This window comes from Panicum virgatum, chromosome 3K (genome assembly GCF_016808335.1).
Source record: "Panicum virgatum strain AP13 chromosome 3K, P.virgatum_v5, whole genome shotgun sequence".
Classification (NCBI taxonomy): domain Eukaryota; kingdom Viridiplantae; phylum Streptophyta; class Magnoliopsida; order Poales; family Poaceae; genus Panicum; species Panicum virgatum.
Genome location: NC_053138.1, coordinates 43,568,967 through 43,581,799, shown reverse-complemented (window position 1 = coordinate 43,581,799; position 12,833 = coordinate 43,568,967). Strand labels below are relative to the sequence as shown.

Below are 12,833 nucleotides of genomic sequence, written 5' to 3'. Positions count from 1 at the left end.
TATTATTCTTTCTCTCTCTGCACTCTTAGTTTCCAATACATGTGATGAATTGCATGGTTTTTATGCTAACATATGGATGCGTAGACATCTCCAGGTCCCCAATGTACTCGGTAGAATATGGTATTTGTATTGATAATGTGTTTAATACACGCAGCTCAAAATGTAATTGTATGGTTTTTGATACTTTGGTGCCACATTCCAAATAACCCCACTTTTAAAATTTCTACTGAATCTTGAAGCTGTCTGGAGATTGTGATTGGATTTGGGCAAGATTTGTGGTCCGTTTTGGATTTGGGGAAGATCTGTTGGTCTCGATTCTAGACTTTGCCCAGTCGCTTGTGAGCAAATTGTTTGATTCACTTGTGATTGTTCTCTTTGCATCATGAGCTAAAACTAAACGTTTTTAGATTTCGTTATGTTCTCATGAAATTTACCTGATACTATTCTTTCTCTCTCTTGTTTGTGGGGCAGCGGTTACGAGGCACTCACGCCAAATGCAAACTGAACCGTGTTTGCGCCCTGAAATAGAAGAACCAGAACCCCGAAGGAAGGGACAAAAATCCACGAATCCCCTCCCGAGCACGCTCCACCTGCTTTCTCGGATGCTTCCCGCGTCCGACTGGTGGGCCCGGGCAAGCGACCCGCCCCAGCCCGTTCCACCGGTCTCCGTGCCACCCGGGCTCCTCCCCGTCTGGTCGTCTCCACCGTCACCCGCCGGTCTCCCTTCCTCTGACCGGCGCGTGGGCCCCGCGTCGCCCCCGCGGTCGCACGCTAGTCAGACCCGATGCGCGTCCGTCACATGCGCGCAACTGCGCAGTCCGCCCAGCAGTCGCCCCTTGTCCTCGCATCCCCCTCCCTTTTTCCACCCAGCGCCCCGGACTCCTCAATATCACAAAACCACCCTGGGGGCCACTGTCTGAGCCTTCACGTACCACGTAAAATGCAAATATTGGAACGATGAAGGATGTTTCTCAGAAATACTGGGCGCTGTAAATTTTAAAGCAGCAGGACTTTTTTTTTTTGATCCGTTTCACCGTTTTACCCCTCTCCCGACGCGCTCCGACCCCCTTCCGTCTCTCTCTCTCTCTCTCCTCTCCCCCCCGTCCGCTCTCTCTCTCTCTAGGGTTTTTCCCCACTTCGCTTTGCTTCCCCACCTGCTCTCTCTCTCTCTCGTCCCCATCACCGTCGCCATCACCTCTCTCTCTCTCTCTCCCCTCGGCTCCAATGGCGGACGCCGACGCTAACACCCAGCCCCCCGACGCCGCGGCGTCCCCGATCGCCTCGATCTCCCCCTCCTCCGTCGGCGCCGCGGACGCCGACGCCGACGCGATCGAGAAGCAGCTCGCCGGGCTGGGCATCGCCGTCGCTGGCGGGGGCGGGTTCCCGGGGCCCTCGGGATGGGACGACGTCCCCGTCCCTGTCCCCGTCGCCGTCGGCGGCGGCGATGAAGTCGCCGCCGAGAAGGTGCGGGGGCCACCGCCGGCGCCGGCGGGGGCGGCGGATGGCAAGGTGCGCTTCCCACGCCGGCCCGGGGAGCCGGACTGCAGCTTCTACGTCAAGTTCGGCAGCTGCCGCTTCGGGATCAAGTGCAAATTCAACCACCCGTCGCGGAAGAAGAAAAGCAACAGGGTATGCCCCAGGCCTCTTGGACTTGGACTGGGCCAGTAAATAAAGCTCCATTTTCTTTTTTTTGTGGGTGGGATTTTTGTGGGAGGGGCTTTGATCCGGTTCTGGTGAATGGTGATGGCGATTTGGGGTTTGGTGGTTTGTGCAGGGTGGAGTAAAAGGAGACGAATTTTGCTTTATTTTGTTTTCTTCGTGTGTTTGTGACCTCGCGTTGCTTTCACTGTGTGGATGTGCAGGCGCGAGGGAGTGGGAGCAGCGTGAGCGGGAGCAACAGCAGCAGCAATAAAACATCTTCGCCTGATGATGATCAGGTGATTGACGCTTCTACGCTTGCTGCTACATGTGTGCCAGCTGTCTTTTGTGAATGCATATCTTTCTGTTTTTGGCACCGCGATGATACTGTGGAAGAGATCGGCCTTTTTTTTTGAAAGAAAAGAGATCGGGCTTTTGCAAAAGAGAATAAGAGGGACTCTTTTTTGGTTTGTTGTGTTGCAAATGCATCAATTTTGGTTGCGGTGCTGGGAGTGGGTGAATGCAGCCGTTTGGGGGGAAGCAATTGTAGTATGTTGTGTATAGGTAGTTGTTTGGTAAGGGATCTGGATACATTAAGGTGTTCCGTTTGTTATGGCCAATGCATGTCAAATTCCATTTGTGCTGCTGTATGAGGTGGGCTTTGGGCTGCTTGCACTAAATTCTTCAACTTAGAAGCTAGATTTGCCACCCATTCATTAATTTCTGATGCATAGCAACTAGTATTGAACTCACTGGATAAGCTTTCATTACCCAGTGAGATAAATAAGTGCCTGGAATGGGCTACACATTCTTTCGTGCCACATATTTAGGTGTTTGTACTCCTAAGAGCACCCAGATCCCGCATATCCTAATTGCCATTGGTTTGTTTTGATTGTCTGTAGTTTTAATAATATATTCCCCTTTTTCTGTCAATTATTTCAATGTGATTTGTAAGCCCTTGTGCCCCATAGTTTCTCTTTTATTTTAAATTTTAAATAGGATAATGGAATGTTCATTTATTACTCTCTGCACCCATAGCTTCAATAAACAAATTGAATGATCACCTAAGACCAAAATGACTTGAAAGAGATTCTAGGCCTGAATGAAAAGTTCAATAGCTCTTCCTGTTCTTGATATATTTAACTAAGAAACTTGGGTCTTCCTCAAGTTTTTTTTTTCATTTCAAGATGTACAGGCTAGCCTTGCACTTCACGTCCGTATGTCCCTTTACTATATATCATGGTACTATCATGAAGATCATCCACTTAAATTGTGTGTTCAGTGCCCCCCCTCCTCTCTTCCCATCAAATTGTCTACCGTACCAGAATGTGGAAGAAAGGATTGTGTATCAAATTGAGATCTCACCACGGCAAGGCTGTTTGTTCTTTTTTCCTAATTTGGTTCAGCACCTTCTTGGATATCCGCTATGAGTAGCTTGTTCCCTATGGTTGCATGACTTCCATGTGTTCTAAGAAGCCACAAGAATGTTACTCTTAAGTAATAATTACAAATCGGGGGCTCTTTAGGTTGTTGAAAAGTTGTCAACAAGTTCGAGGTCACCCACTTGAATTTTTGTAAAAAAAAATCACGGCAGAAACATAATATATTGCCTGCCAAATGAAAAGATGCCATTACTACTTATCCATTACTATAATGTACTCCCTCCATTTCAAAATGTAGGTTGTTTTAGCTTTTTTAGATTCACAGTATTTGCTATGTACCTAGATATAATGTATGTCTAGGTGCATAGCAAAATTTATGAACCTAGAAAAAATAACAAAAGACCCTATATTTTGGAACGGAGGAAGTACCTTTTAATTCTTCGTCTTTTTTATTTCTTAGATTAGATGCTTAGATTGTATCTAGGGATGCAATATCCATATCTTTTGGGTCATTGGGTTGACCCAAAATTTGGTAAAATGAACTACAGTGGCATGCCCACCTAACTAATGTAGTGGAGAGAAACAGACTAAAATGGCAAATAAACATAACTAGTTAGCTTGTCTCAAAAAACACATAACTAGTTAGCTGACCCAAAAAACATCATTAGGTTCCCACCTTGCATCTCTAGTTGTATCCAGTAGGTTGCTGTTTGGTATGTTTTCCATTTAATCTTCTTACTATAATATACTTATTCAAAATGTGGACTGTTTATGCACTTCATGATCAGTATTGCATGGAGATATTTGAAGTCACAAATCATAACTTTTAGGCAGAAACTATAATATGTTTTATCTATTTAACTTTTGTCCAGGCTCCTAGAGAAGAATACGAAGGCCTTGTTCCAGATATTTCAGATTCTGTGGTGAGCCACATTTTATTTTCTTTGTACATGATAGTGAGAAAATATAATGCATGCATCCTAAATTTGTGGACAATTAATTATTCCACTTGGGATAAATGTGCACTTGGTGGCTCACTTGGCCATGAAATAGATCCAGGATTATTGTAACTATCAGTGGTCTATGACTGATGATTCCACCTTCCTCCAAATTTTCTTCTTTTATTTCTGACAAATATTGTACGTTATACTGAATTTGATTAGCTTTGAAGAAACTTCAAAGGCATGCCTCCATAATTTGTTACTTCTGAAAAAATAGGATGCTATCTGATGTGTGATCAACTTTAATCATGAATCTTATGGCTTGATTCATCACTTCTAGGACTAGTTATTTGATGCACATTTCATAAGTTTTTTTTTTGTGCTAATTTTGTAATTTTGTGCAGAGCTTTCATGATAAGGGGAGTTCATCTAACTCAGGAAATCATAGGAAGACGTCATATGAGGTCAGTATTTCATGTCAGCTGTGTTTGTTATGGGCATTGACTGCATTGTGCTTGCAGAACTAGTGAAATGTCAGTTGTTTTACCTTCAGTACAAACTTAAATAGATTGCACTTTTTTCCCTCGTTTTTTAACTCCACGTTTGATGTCTACCATATTTAAATTGTTGCAGGTTATTGATATGAAGAAGGGGAGAATGGAGTCAAAGGAAAAGGTTGTCATGGACATTGTCATGTAAACTAATCTTGCGATTTCTTAATATATATAATTATATTTGAAACTTAAATTATCATATCTTATGCTGGCAGATTGCAGAAGAGCTTGAAAAGGGGGTGTATTTCAAGAAGTTAGATGAGACAAATATCACAAACCAGAAGGTTAGGATTTATACACTGAGAGCATACCGTTTTTTTTAAGTATCTATTGTTAAGTTGAGGGATTTTTATAAATCATCTAATGAATGTACTATGACATCCTACATCCCCAGAAACATGTTAATTCATGTTTTAAGCAATCTCCATCCTTGCATGATGCCGTATATGCGTTCCTAACCAAAGTCCATTCCTAATGGAGATTTATGTTCTATTCTATGTTAAACCTTTGTTCTATTGTATCCTGATTGTTCCCTTTACTTCTCTTTTTCATTTTTTAGATTTTGAAGGGTGTCAAGGATAAAAGAAAGGAAACCTTTTCGGAAGGGAGTCCTCAGGAGGAATGCAAGGTTTGTCTGTTGACCTTTCAACCTTTCATAATGTTTTTAAGTTTGTTGATTGAATCGCACTAAAAGCTTTTAAATTTTTTAGTACATTTATGCCCCCCCCCCAAACATATTGTATTGGGGCTGATGATAACTCCCTGATATTATAAGGGCCTGTTTGTTTCCCCTTCGGATTTTAGAATCTAGCTTTTGGATTGGAAAGCTGGATGTAAAAAATTAGATTAAATTCTGATACATGTTTTCACAACCTGGATTTTGAGTGGATTTGGATATCAAAGGTCTACAATATGCCTAACTGTTTGAGAGGTCAAGCGGATAGGGTCGGTCGTAGTGTGGATAATTTTCCATCGAGTTCTGTGGGTAGTTTGGTATTGCGATCGCAGTCCAGATTCTACAATACAAAAAGGCACATTTGAGTGGATTGTTTGATTGAGGCCAAAAGCTGGCTGTTTGTTTATGCTTCTGTGTATAAAAGTTGGATTCCAAAACTTGGAGGGGAAACAAACATGCTCTAAGCCAATGATGTCTTATTTCTTGAAACAAGGGACATCTGGATTCAGATCAAGTGAGTGGATAGTATTCCATCTCTCTGCACATGCATGCCTATCTGAAAAACCAACTTGTTCTCAGGCTGGCCTAGCCTCCAGACTGTTGTAGCTACAGTGGCTTTCAGGAGCTTCCTTGCTTTGTCCATTAGTTGCAGTTGTGTGTACTCTTCTAGTTGCTCATTTTTTCTGTTTTGCACCACTTTGTTGCAAATTTGTTTCTTCTGATCACTGTAGTAAGTGATACTACTCATAGCATAAGCTGATGCACATTGTAAGTGATACTACATTGTATAAAATCTAAGGTATGAGGTAGGGATTAGATTTTTCATTGCAATGATATTTTTCTCCTGTGTATCCTATAACATAATGTACCTTGCAGTACTATTCAACACCAGGTGGATGCAAATTTGGTACAGCTTGCAAGTACCTCCACCGTGAGGGAAGAGAAGGGAAAGCAGAGGTTGAAAAGGTCGAACTGAATTTTCTTGGTCTTCCACTGCGACCAGTAAGTCTTTCATTAATCATTACTTATGCAGCTTATATCCTCTATTACTCTGATTTTTGTTATGTCCTCCCATTCTTATTATACTACTGCAAAGTGCAAAATAATATTCAGATGCAACCATTATTTTCAATTTAGGCACCAAATTAACAAGAAAATTGTGAAAACTATGGATGCATTTACCAACTTAGTTTATCTTTGTATATGGAATTTTCGAAGGCATAAGTTCATGTTAATCTTGCAGGGTGAAAAGGAGTGCCCGTTCTATATGCGCACTGGGAGCTGCAAATTTGCCACTAACTGCAAATTTCACCACCCAGATCCTAGTAATGTCGCTTCAAAAGAACCAGTTTTGGAACATGAGAATGGGGATAATCCACAGCAAAATGTCCAAGGACCCTCTCAGCCAAGTGTTCCGATATGGCCTGAACAGAGAGCATTGAATGAGCAACATGTTCCTTTTCTAGCTCCAGCGCCATCGTACAGTGCAGGAATGATTCCACCTCAAGGAATGTATCCCTCTCCTGACTGGACTGGGTATCACCAGGTAAATGTATTCAATTAAACAATTTGTTTCACTTCAGCTGTGCCATTAATTTAACTGGATGGTATTAGTAATGCTTCTCCTTAAGTTGCTTTTTTTGTTGCTTAAGAACCGAATGTGTTAGTTTATTTTTCTGGTGTATGTTCGCTGTTACTTGGAGTGGTTCTATTTCTGTGCCCATTTATGTTTATTGTACAGTTCTGAGGAATTAGCTGAAAGTTAGAAATTATGTTTAAGGTAGCAAATATCATTTTCGCCTCTTATGTTTAAGAAGGCAAGTACCTGGATTTCTTTGGCTTGGGAAAAGCACAAATGTTGTTTTGACTGAAATTGATTAAATAAGGGTGTGTTTGGATCTGGAGGAATAACTACTCTAGCCTAGCCTGTAGTAGTAAGAAAAGGCTCCCCCTCAGTGGCAAGCCAGCAGTTGCATGGAAGATCATGGGCTTCCCATGTTGAAGCTCTGAGTAACCAAATGAGATGGCCTCGCTTCTCCAGGCTATGCCTATATGAGCTAGCTTGACCTGGCCTAGCTTCCATAGTTTTCTATGTTATCTTGTCCTGTTTGGGTATGATTTCTTCAGTTCAACTACCTAGTAATGTTACTGACATAAAAGAGTACAGCCATTTTGTTTATTTGATTAATTTCCTTTGAGACTCTTTAGTATTATGCCAAGAGAAAAGTGTTGCCAAGTAGCAATATTCTGTTTTTGATTACCGAATCATGTTTTTTTTAGATTAAGGGAAAAACCCGGTCTTGAACATTCACAAGAGAATGTCTACGACCACAAAGGAATACATCTGGCCACCAAACCAGAAGCTTACACGAGTACTTAGACTCAACCAAGGTTCACCAAACCGGTGGGAACCGGTCCGGTTTGACCGGTTACTGGTCAAACCGGTCCGGCCCGGTACCGGTTTGGTCCGGTACCCAACCGGCCAAAATTCAAAATTTAAATTTAAATTCAAAAAATGAAAAATTCCCAAAAAATTCCTAAAAATACTTCAAGGTGCAATGAATCTAATAGTGTCAAATTTTCTCAAAAATTCGTTCATTTAGTATAGTTTGCGGGGATTTAAAGTTAAATCAAAAAAGAAAAAAGAAAAAAATGGGCCGGCCCATTAAAGCCCACCGGTCAAACCGGTCAAACCGGCCGGTAAACCGGTCAAACCGGTCGGTAAACCGGTAAAACCGGCCGGTAAACCGGTTGCACGGGAGCTTTTGAATTTGAATTTGAATTCAAACCGGTCAAACCGACCGGTAAACTGGTAAAACCGGCCGGTAAACCGGTTAAACCGGCCGGTAAACCGGTCGGAACCGGTTGCACGGGATTTTTTGAATTTATTTGAATTTGGATTTGAATTTCAACCGGTTTCCACCGGTTACCGGTCAAACCGGTCCGGTAAACCGCTACCGGAGGGCGGCGGTTTGACCGGACCGGTCGGTTCGGTTAACCCTGGACTCAACTGAGAAACACAAAACACAAGAAAGTAAGCATGAAAGACTAAGCTTCGAGCTTCTTCTACGTTCTTCCTTCAACCTTATTTTGATCCTCAAGCAGTAACAAAATCTCACATCAACTGTCTTCTTAGAAACTCTTGATGTAAGAATCGTCGATGGTGGCCTTCCGCTCACCCTATAATCTAGAAACCGCACCGAGTCGATCTCTACTATGCAAACAGGTCAATCTCCGCCATTGCTCCAAGCTGACCAAGGTGTCGTCATTAAGGACTCCAAGACGACGCCTCAAGAGGAAGCAACATCAAGATACCGCCATTGCCCGAACCAATATGTCGGTTCTAAGGTTTTCACCTGGATCTGTCCTGTTGGTTGATGTTCTCACGGTAATGCCTTCAGCAAGGAAAACAATGCCAACGACACCATCATCACCGGCGGTCCAGGACCATGATAAGCTTTCGCTTGAGAACCTGCAAACCAAGAAGTAATGTACGGACCCTTGCAGCTTCACCATTGTACCCATAGGGCGCCAAGCAGATCCAAAACAGGATGCCAGCAATCGGAGGCAAGGCGCAAGGCAGCGGCCACCGGAAAACGAAAGACCTTCAACTGGAGCTCAGTCCAGATGCGCGGACCATCGCCACCTTGAGCCTTCGAAACCGCGGGCCATCGCCGCCGCCGCCGCTGCAGCTGTGGCAACGAAGCTGAGGAACCGCCGCGCCGCAGGCCACCAGCTCTAGATCGACGGCCCTGCCATGGAGGGATTTGCCGGATCGACCGCCTTGCCCGGACACCGCCACTGAGGGCCGCGCCAGGCCGCCGGCCGCCGGACCCCGGCCGCATCAAGCACGCATCGCAGCCGGGCACCGCCATGGAGGGCCGCGCCAGGCCTCGGGCCGCCGAACCCCGGCCACATCAAGTTCACCTCGTCGTGCCGCCGCGGCCGCCGCGCTCCCCTGCCCGCGCAGCACCGCAGAATGCAACCAGATCCACGCGATTTAGCCTCGCCACCGCCCTCCTAGCAAGCCATGCGGGCTTCCGAAGGCTGGCTCCGGCGGCGGCGCGGCGCCGGCGAAGAAAGGAAGGGGCGGCGGCGGCTAGGGTTTGGCTGCCGCCCCGATTACCGAATCATGTGAGGTGTTGTGTTTCAGTTCAACGATTTTTCGCTAAAACATTTAATAATTTCCCAGTATGCATAATATCGATGCTTTCTCTTGGATAACTGTTTGACATGTGAATATTGGTTTCAGGTTCCTGTGAATCCATATTATCCTCCTGGGGTCCCTTTTCCGCATTTTCCAGCTCCTCATATGAATCACCCGATGTATAAGGCTGCTGATATACCAGGACATCAGCAACTACCTTCTGATGAATATCCAGAGAGACCTGGCCAACCAGAATGCCAGCATTTTGTTAAGAGTGGTTTCTGCAAATACAGGATGAAATGCAGATTTCACCATCCAAGATCGTGCCAGCCTGCACCGCTAACAGGTCTTAGCCCTATCGGCCTGCCTATCAAACCTGTAAGTTCCTATCCTATCCAATCTTCTTATTTTCCCCATTAGGACTAGAGCATTAATTATTGCACCAGGAATTCACTAGTACATGAATCATAGGCCTACCTTATGTGTATCTCGACTTATATGGAGAGGAAAGAAGAAATGACTCCAATATTTTGTTTGGGAACATCTCAGAACAGTTGCATTGCGTGGAAAAAATATTTAAGCATGTTGCAAATGATTATTTGTTACTATCGATAACTTCCACTAGGCCCTGCAAACTAATTAAAATGGGTATCGTTTAATAAAACACCGGCTAAGCTTGTTTTCCTTGTCATTTTGTCAGGACCAACCTGTGTGCACATACTATGGTCGCTTCGGTGTTTGCAAGTATGGCCCAGCTTGCATGTTCAACCACCCCTTCAACTTCGGGCCTCCCATACCGGCAGCAGGGCCACCCCTCCCTGGCCAATACCACCCCACACCTGGAAACTTCACCGTCTAGTGGGCATGGAGACGAGCGATTTATCAGAGGTCGCCGCGAGTGCCTGTAATAACTTCAACCTGTAAAATAGCTGCAAGTGGCTGGCGGTAGAGATCCAGCTTGCAAATCGCAACGAAGTTGCACGAAGCTGGGTACATTGCCTTTGGATTCATGGAAAACTACCTGAACCTGTTGAGACAGTACTGTAAACTTTAAGCTGTACAGCAAGTTACAGTTCGTACATAACTGCCGTTGGGCTTAGAATCCCTGTTTCTGTTTGCATGTTTTGGTAGCATATAAACTGATACAAGGACCTTAGTCAAAATAATTGGTGGTGGGTTGTGGTTTTCAGCTTTTCCGGGGGATCGTGTCCTGCCACTGTGCTTGAGGAGGTGGTAAGTAACCCAACTTCCTCAAGGAGGTAAGGTCCATAATGTGTCGCTAGAGTGATGCGTAAATAGAAGAGAGGAGATTGAAGCATCACTCAGCACACTGCAGAAAGTAGTGCCAACTCCATCTGATGCTTGAAAAAACAAGAGTGAGGCACGTACAACTGCTGGTGCCGGATATTAAACAATGATAAAGTTTATAGTTGGCTTTCGCATTCGGCACCTTTTAAATGCTGCAATTGAAGTAACTCACGGGCAACTCGATAAACGATGTTATTTTATTCTATTACGGGTTCCAGCAGTTAAAATAGCTCCGTGCTTCAACATTCACACGCTGCATCTCTTTTGGATTCAATGCTCATTTTTACCGTGGGGTCCACTTTTTTTTCCCATCACTCTTCACGCTGTGGAGGGCCTTCCCTCCACAATGTGAGCCCTCAAAACCAGATCCTCTGCAGTCGGCCCTTTCGACGTCGCTCTGCAGTCACAGCAATCTGGCCGCGCAAACAGGATCCAACGGTGATGGCTCACTCGCCCAGCCCTCATGCCCGATGGTGGCTCGTTCTGCGGCTGCAGCGCTCCTGCGCGTCTTGGCTGGCTTGGCTGGCTCCTGCACCACGCTGGGCGTCGGCCCAACAGGAACAGAACCCTTTGGCGGCTCGCATCTCCTTCCCCTCCTCTCCTGCTTATTGCTCGCTGCGGGGAGGCGGCCGCAGGCGAGCAGGGATCGAGCGAGGGAGGGCGGTGCGGCGCACAGCAAGTCGGGGGCTGACGGCGAGGTCCGGCGAACTTTGCTTGCTTGCTGCGGCCACGACGGAGGAGGCGGCGGCGCGGCGCAGCTGCGCAGGCTCAAGCACCTTGTGCCCGCGGTGGCCGATGCGCTTGCCAAGCTCAGGACGCCGAGCTCTTTCCCTGTTTGCAGCAATGCCTCTGTTCTGCCTACCTGAAGCAAGTCTCCAAAATTACCACATTATCTTCTCATGCTCCCAGTCGAGATTTATTTGGTGTTGCCTGAAAGAATTTTGCAGTCTCCAAAATGCTCCTGTTTCTGTGTACTGCTTACTGAATCATCTCATATTGACTGCCTACGTTTGATCAGAAGATTCAGAACTATCCAGAGTTGTGACTGCATAAGTTTCAGTCTGAAATTTGCTGCTTCAAGCAGGAGGGGCAGCTTATTTAGGGCCTGTTTGGCAGGGCTTCGGCTCATCCAAAAACAACTCCGGCTCTGGCTCCTCAGATGGAGCGGCTTCTCTGGTGGAGCTGGAGCCGTTTTAGAAAATGTTTGGCAAAATAGTTTCACTTGTTAGATTGATGTGTAAGCCGCGTGAAGCCACGATTTCATGGCTTCACCTTGCCTGTGTAAGCCGCCAATGGCTTCAGGACCGACTTCACACGTGAAGCCGGTTGCCAAACGGCCGTTTGGGAGGGCTTCGCCTGGAGTCGCTCCTGAAGCCCTCCCAAACGGGGCCTTAAGACATTGTTGAATTCTAGTTCTGCTTGGCTAGCTGTTCACGTTTTGTTGTGATTTCAGACATTGTAGAATTCTAGTTCTACTTTGCCCCAGGCTTCTTTGATGAATTCCAACAGTCTACTAAGGGGAGGTGGAAGACAATCAAACCACATAGCAGACTTTGCTGGAAATAATCAAGTCACGAAGAAGAAAAGGTGATTAACTGACCTGTGCGTGATCAGCGCTCCAACCATTGCTCCAAGCTTCTTTGATGAATTCCAACAGTGTACTAAGGGGAGATGGAAGACAATCAAACCACATAGCAGAGTTTGCTGGAAATAATCAAGTCACGAAGAAGAAAAATGAAATTAACCGACCTGTGCTTGATCAATGCTCCAACCAGTCTGATCGCCACCGCGGCGCTGCCCGCGGCTCGTCCTTCAGCTACGCCGCCACCCGCGGTCGTCCTCGCACCAAAAGGTCCTGTTCTTGTTGGGCCGAGGCCCAGCGTGGTGCAGGAGCCAGCCGAGCCAGCCAAGACGCGCAGGAGTGCTGCAGCCGCAAAACGAGCCACCATCGGCCATGAGGGCTGGGCGAGTGAGCCATCATCGTTGGATCCTGTTTGCGCGGCCAGATTGCTGTGACTGCAGAGCGACGTCAAAAGGGCCGACTGCAGAGGATCTGGTTCCGCCTTGAGTGATGGTAGAACAGGAGAGAGAGTTTGGACACCACATCTCATGTGTGGGAGGTGATGCTAATTTGAAGTGATACTTCGAAAATTTGGAGCGGTGCATGAAGTGGCATCGCCGCATCGG

The 12,833-nt window shown here is 45.8% G+C and overlaps 1 protein-coding gene across 1 annotated transcript; it reads left to right on the top strand.

Annotated features, from left to right (window-relative positions):
• The first annotated feature begins 1,078 nt into the window (after positions 1 to 1,078).
• Positions 1,079 to 10,532, top strand: LOC120699244 (zinc finger CCCH domain-containing protein 65-like). The gene is made up of 11 exons (XM_039983162.1): positions 1,079 to 1,629; positions 1,863 to 1,937; positions 3,893 to 3,943; positions 4,366 to 4,425; positions 4,595 to 4,636; positions 4,731 to 4,799; positions 5,075 to 5,143; positions 6,068 to 6,193; positions 6,435 to 6,737; positions 9,444 to 9,716; positions 10,039 to 10,532. Exons 1-11 carry the CDS (start codon positions 1,225 to 1,227, stop codon positions 10,195 to 10,197), a joined length of 1,632 nt encoding a protein of 543 aa, XP_039839096.1. The 5' UTR covers positions 1,079 to 1,224; the 3' UTR covers positions 10,198 to 10,532.
• The last annotated feature ends 2,301 nt before the right edge of the window (positions 10,533 to 12,833 follow it).

Excerpts from the sequence above, each read along its gene's own strand:
- LOC120699244 (XM_039983162.1), top strand. The coding sequence starts at position 1,225 with ATGGCGGACGCCGACGCTAACACCCAGCCCCCCGACGCCGCGGCGTCC. Across the intron at positions 1,630-1,862 it reads GGAAGAAGAAAAGCAACAGG|GCGCGAGGGAGTGGGAGCAG; the intron begins GTATGCCCCAGG and ends GTGGATGTGCAG. Across the intron at positions 1,938-3,892 it reads CTTCGCCTGATGATGATCAG|GCTCCTAGAGAAGAATACGA; the intron begins GTGATTGACGCT and ends ACTTTTGTCCAG.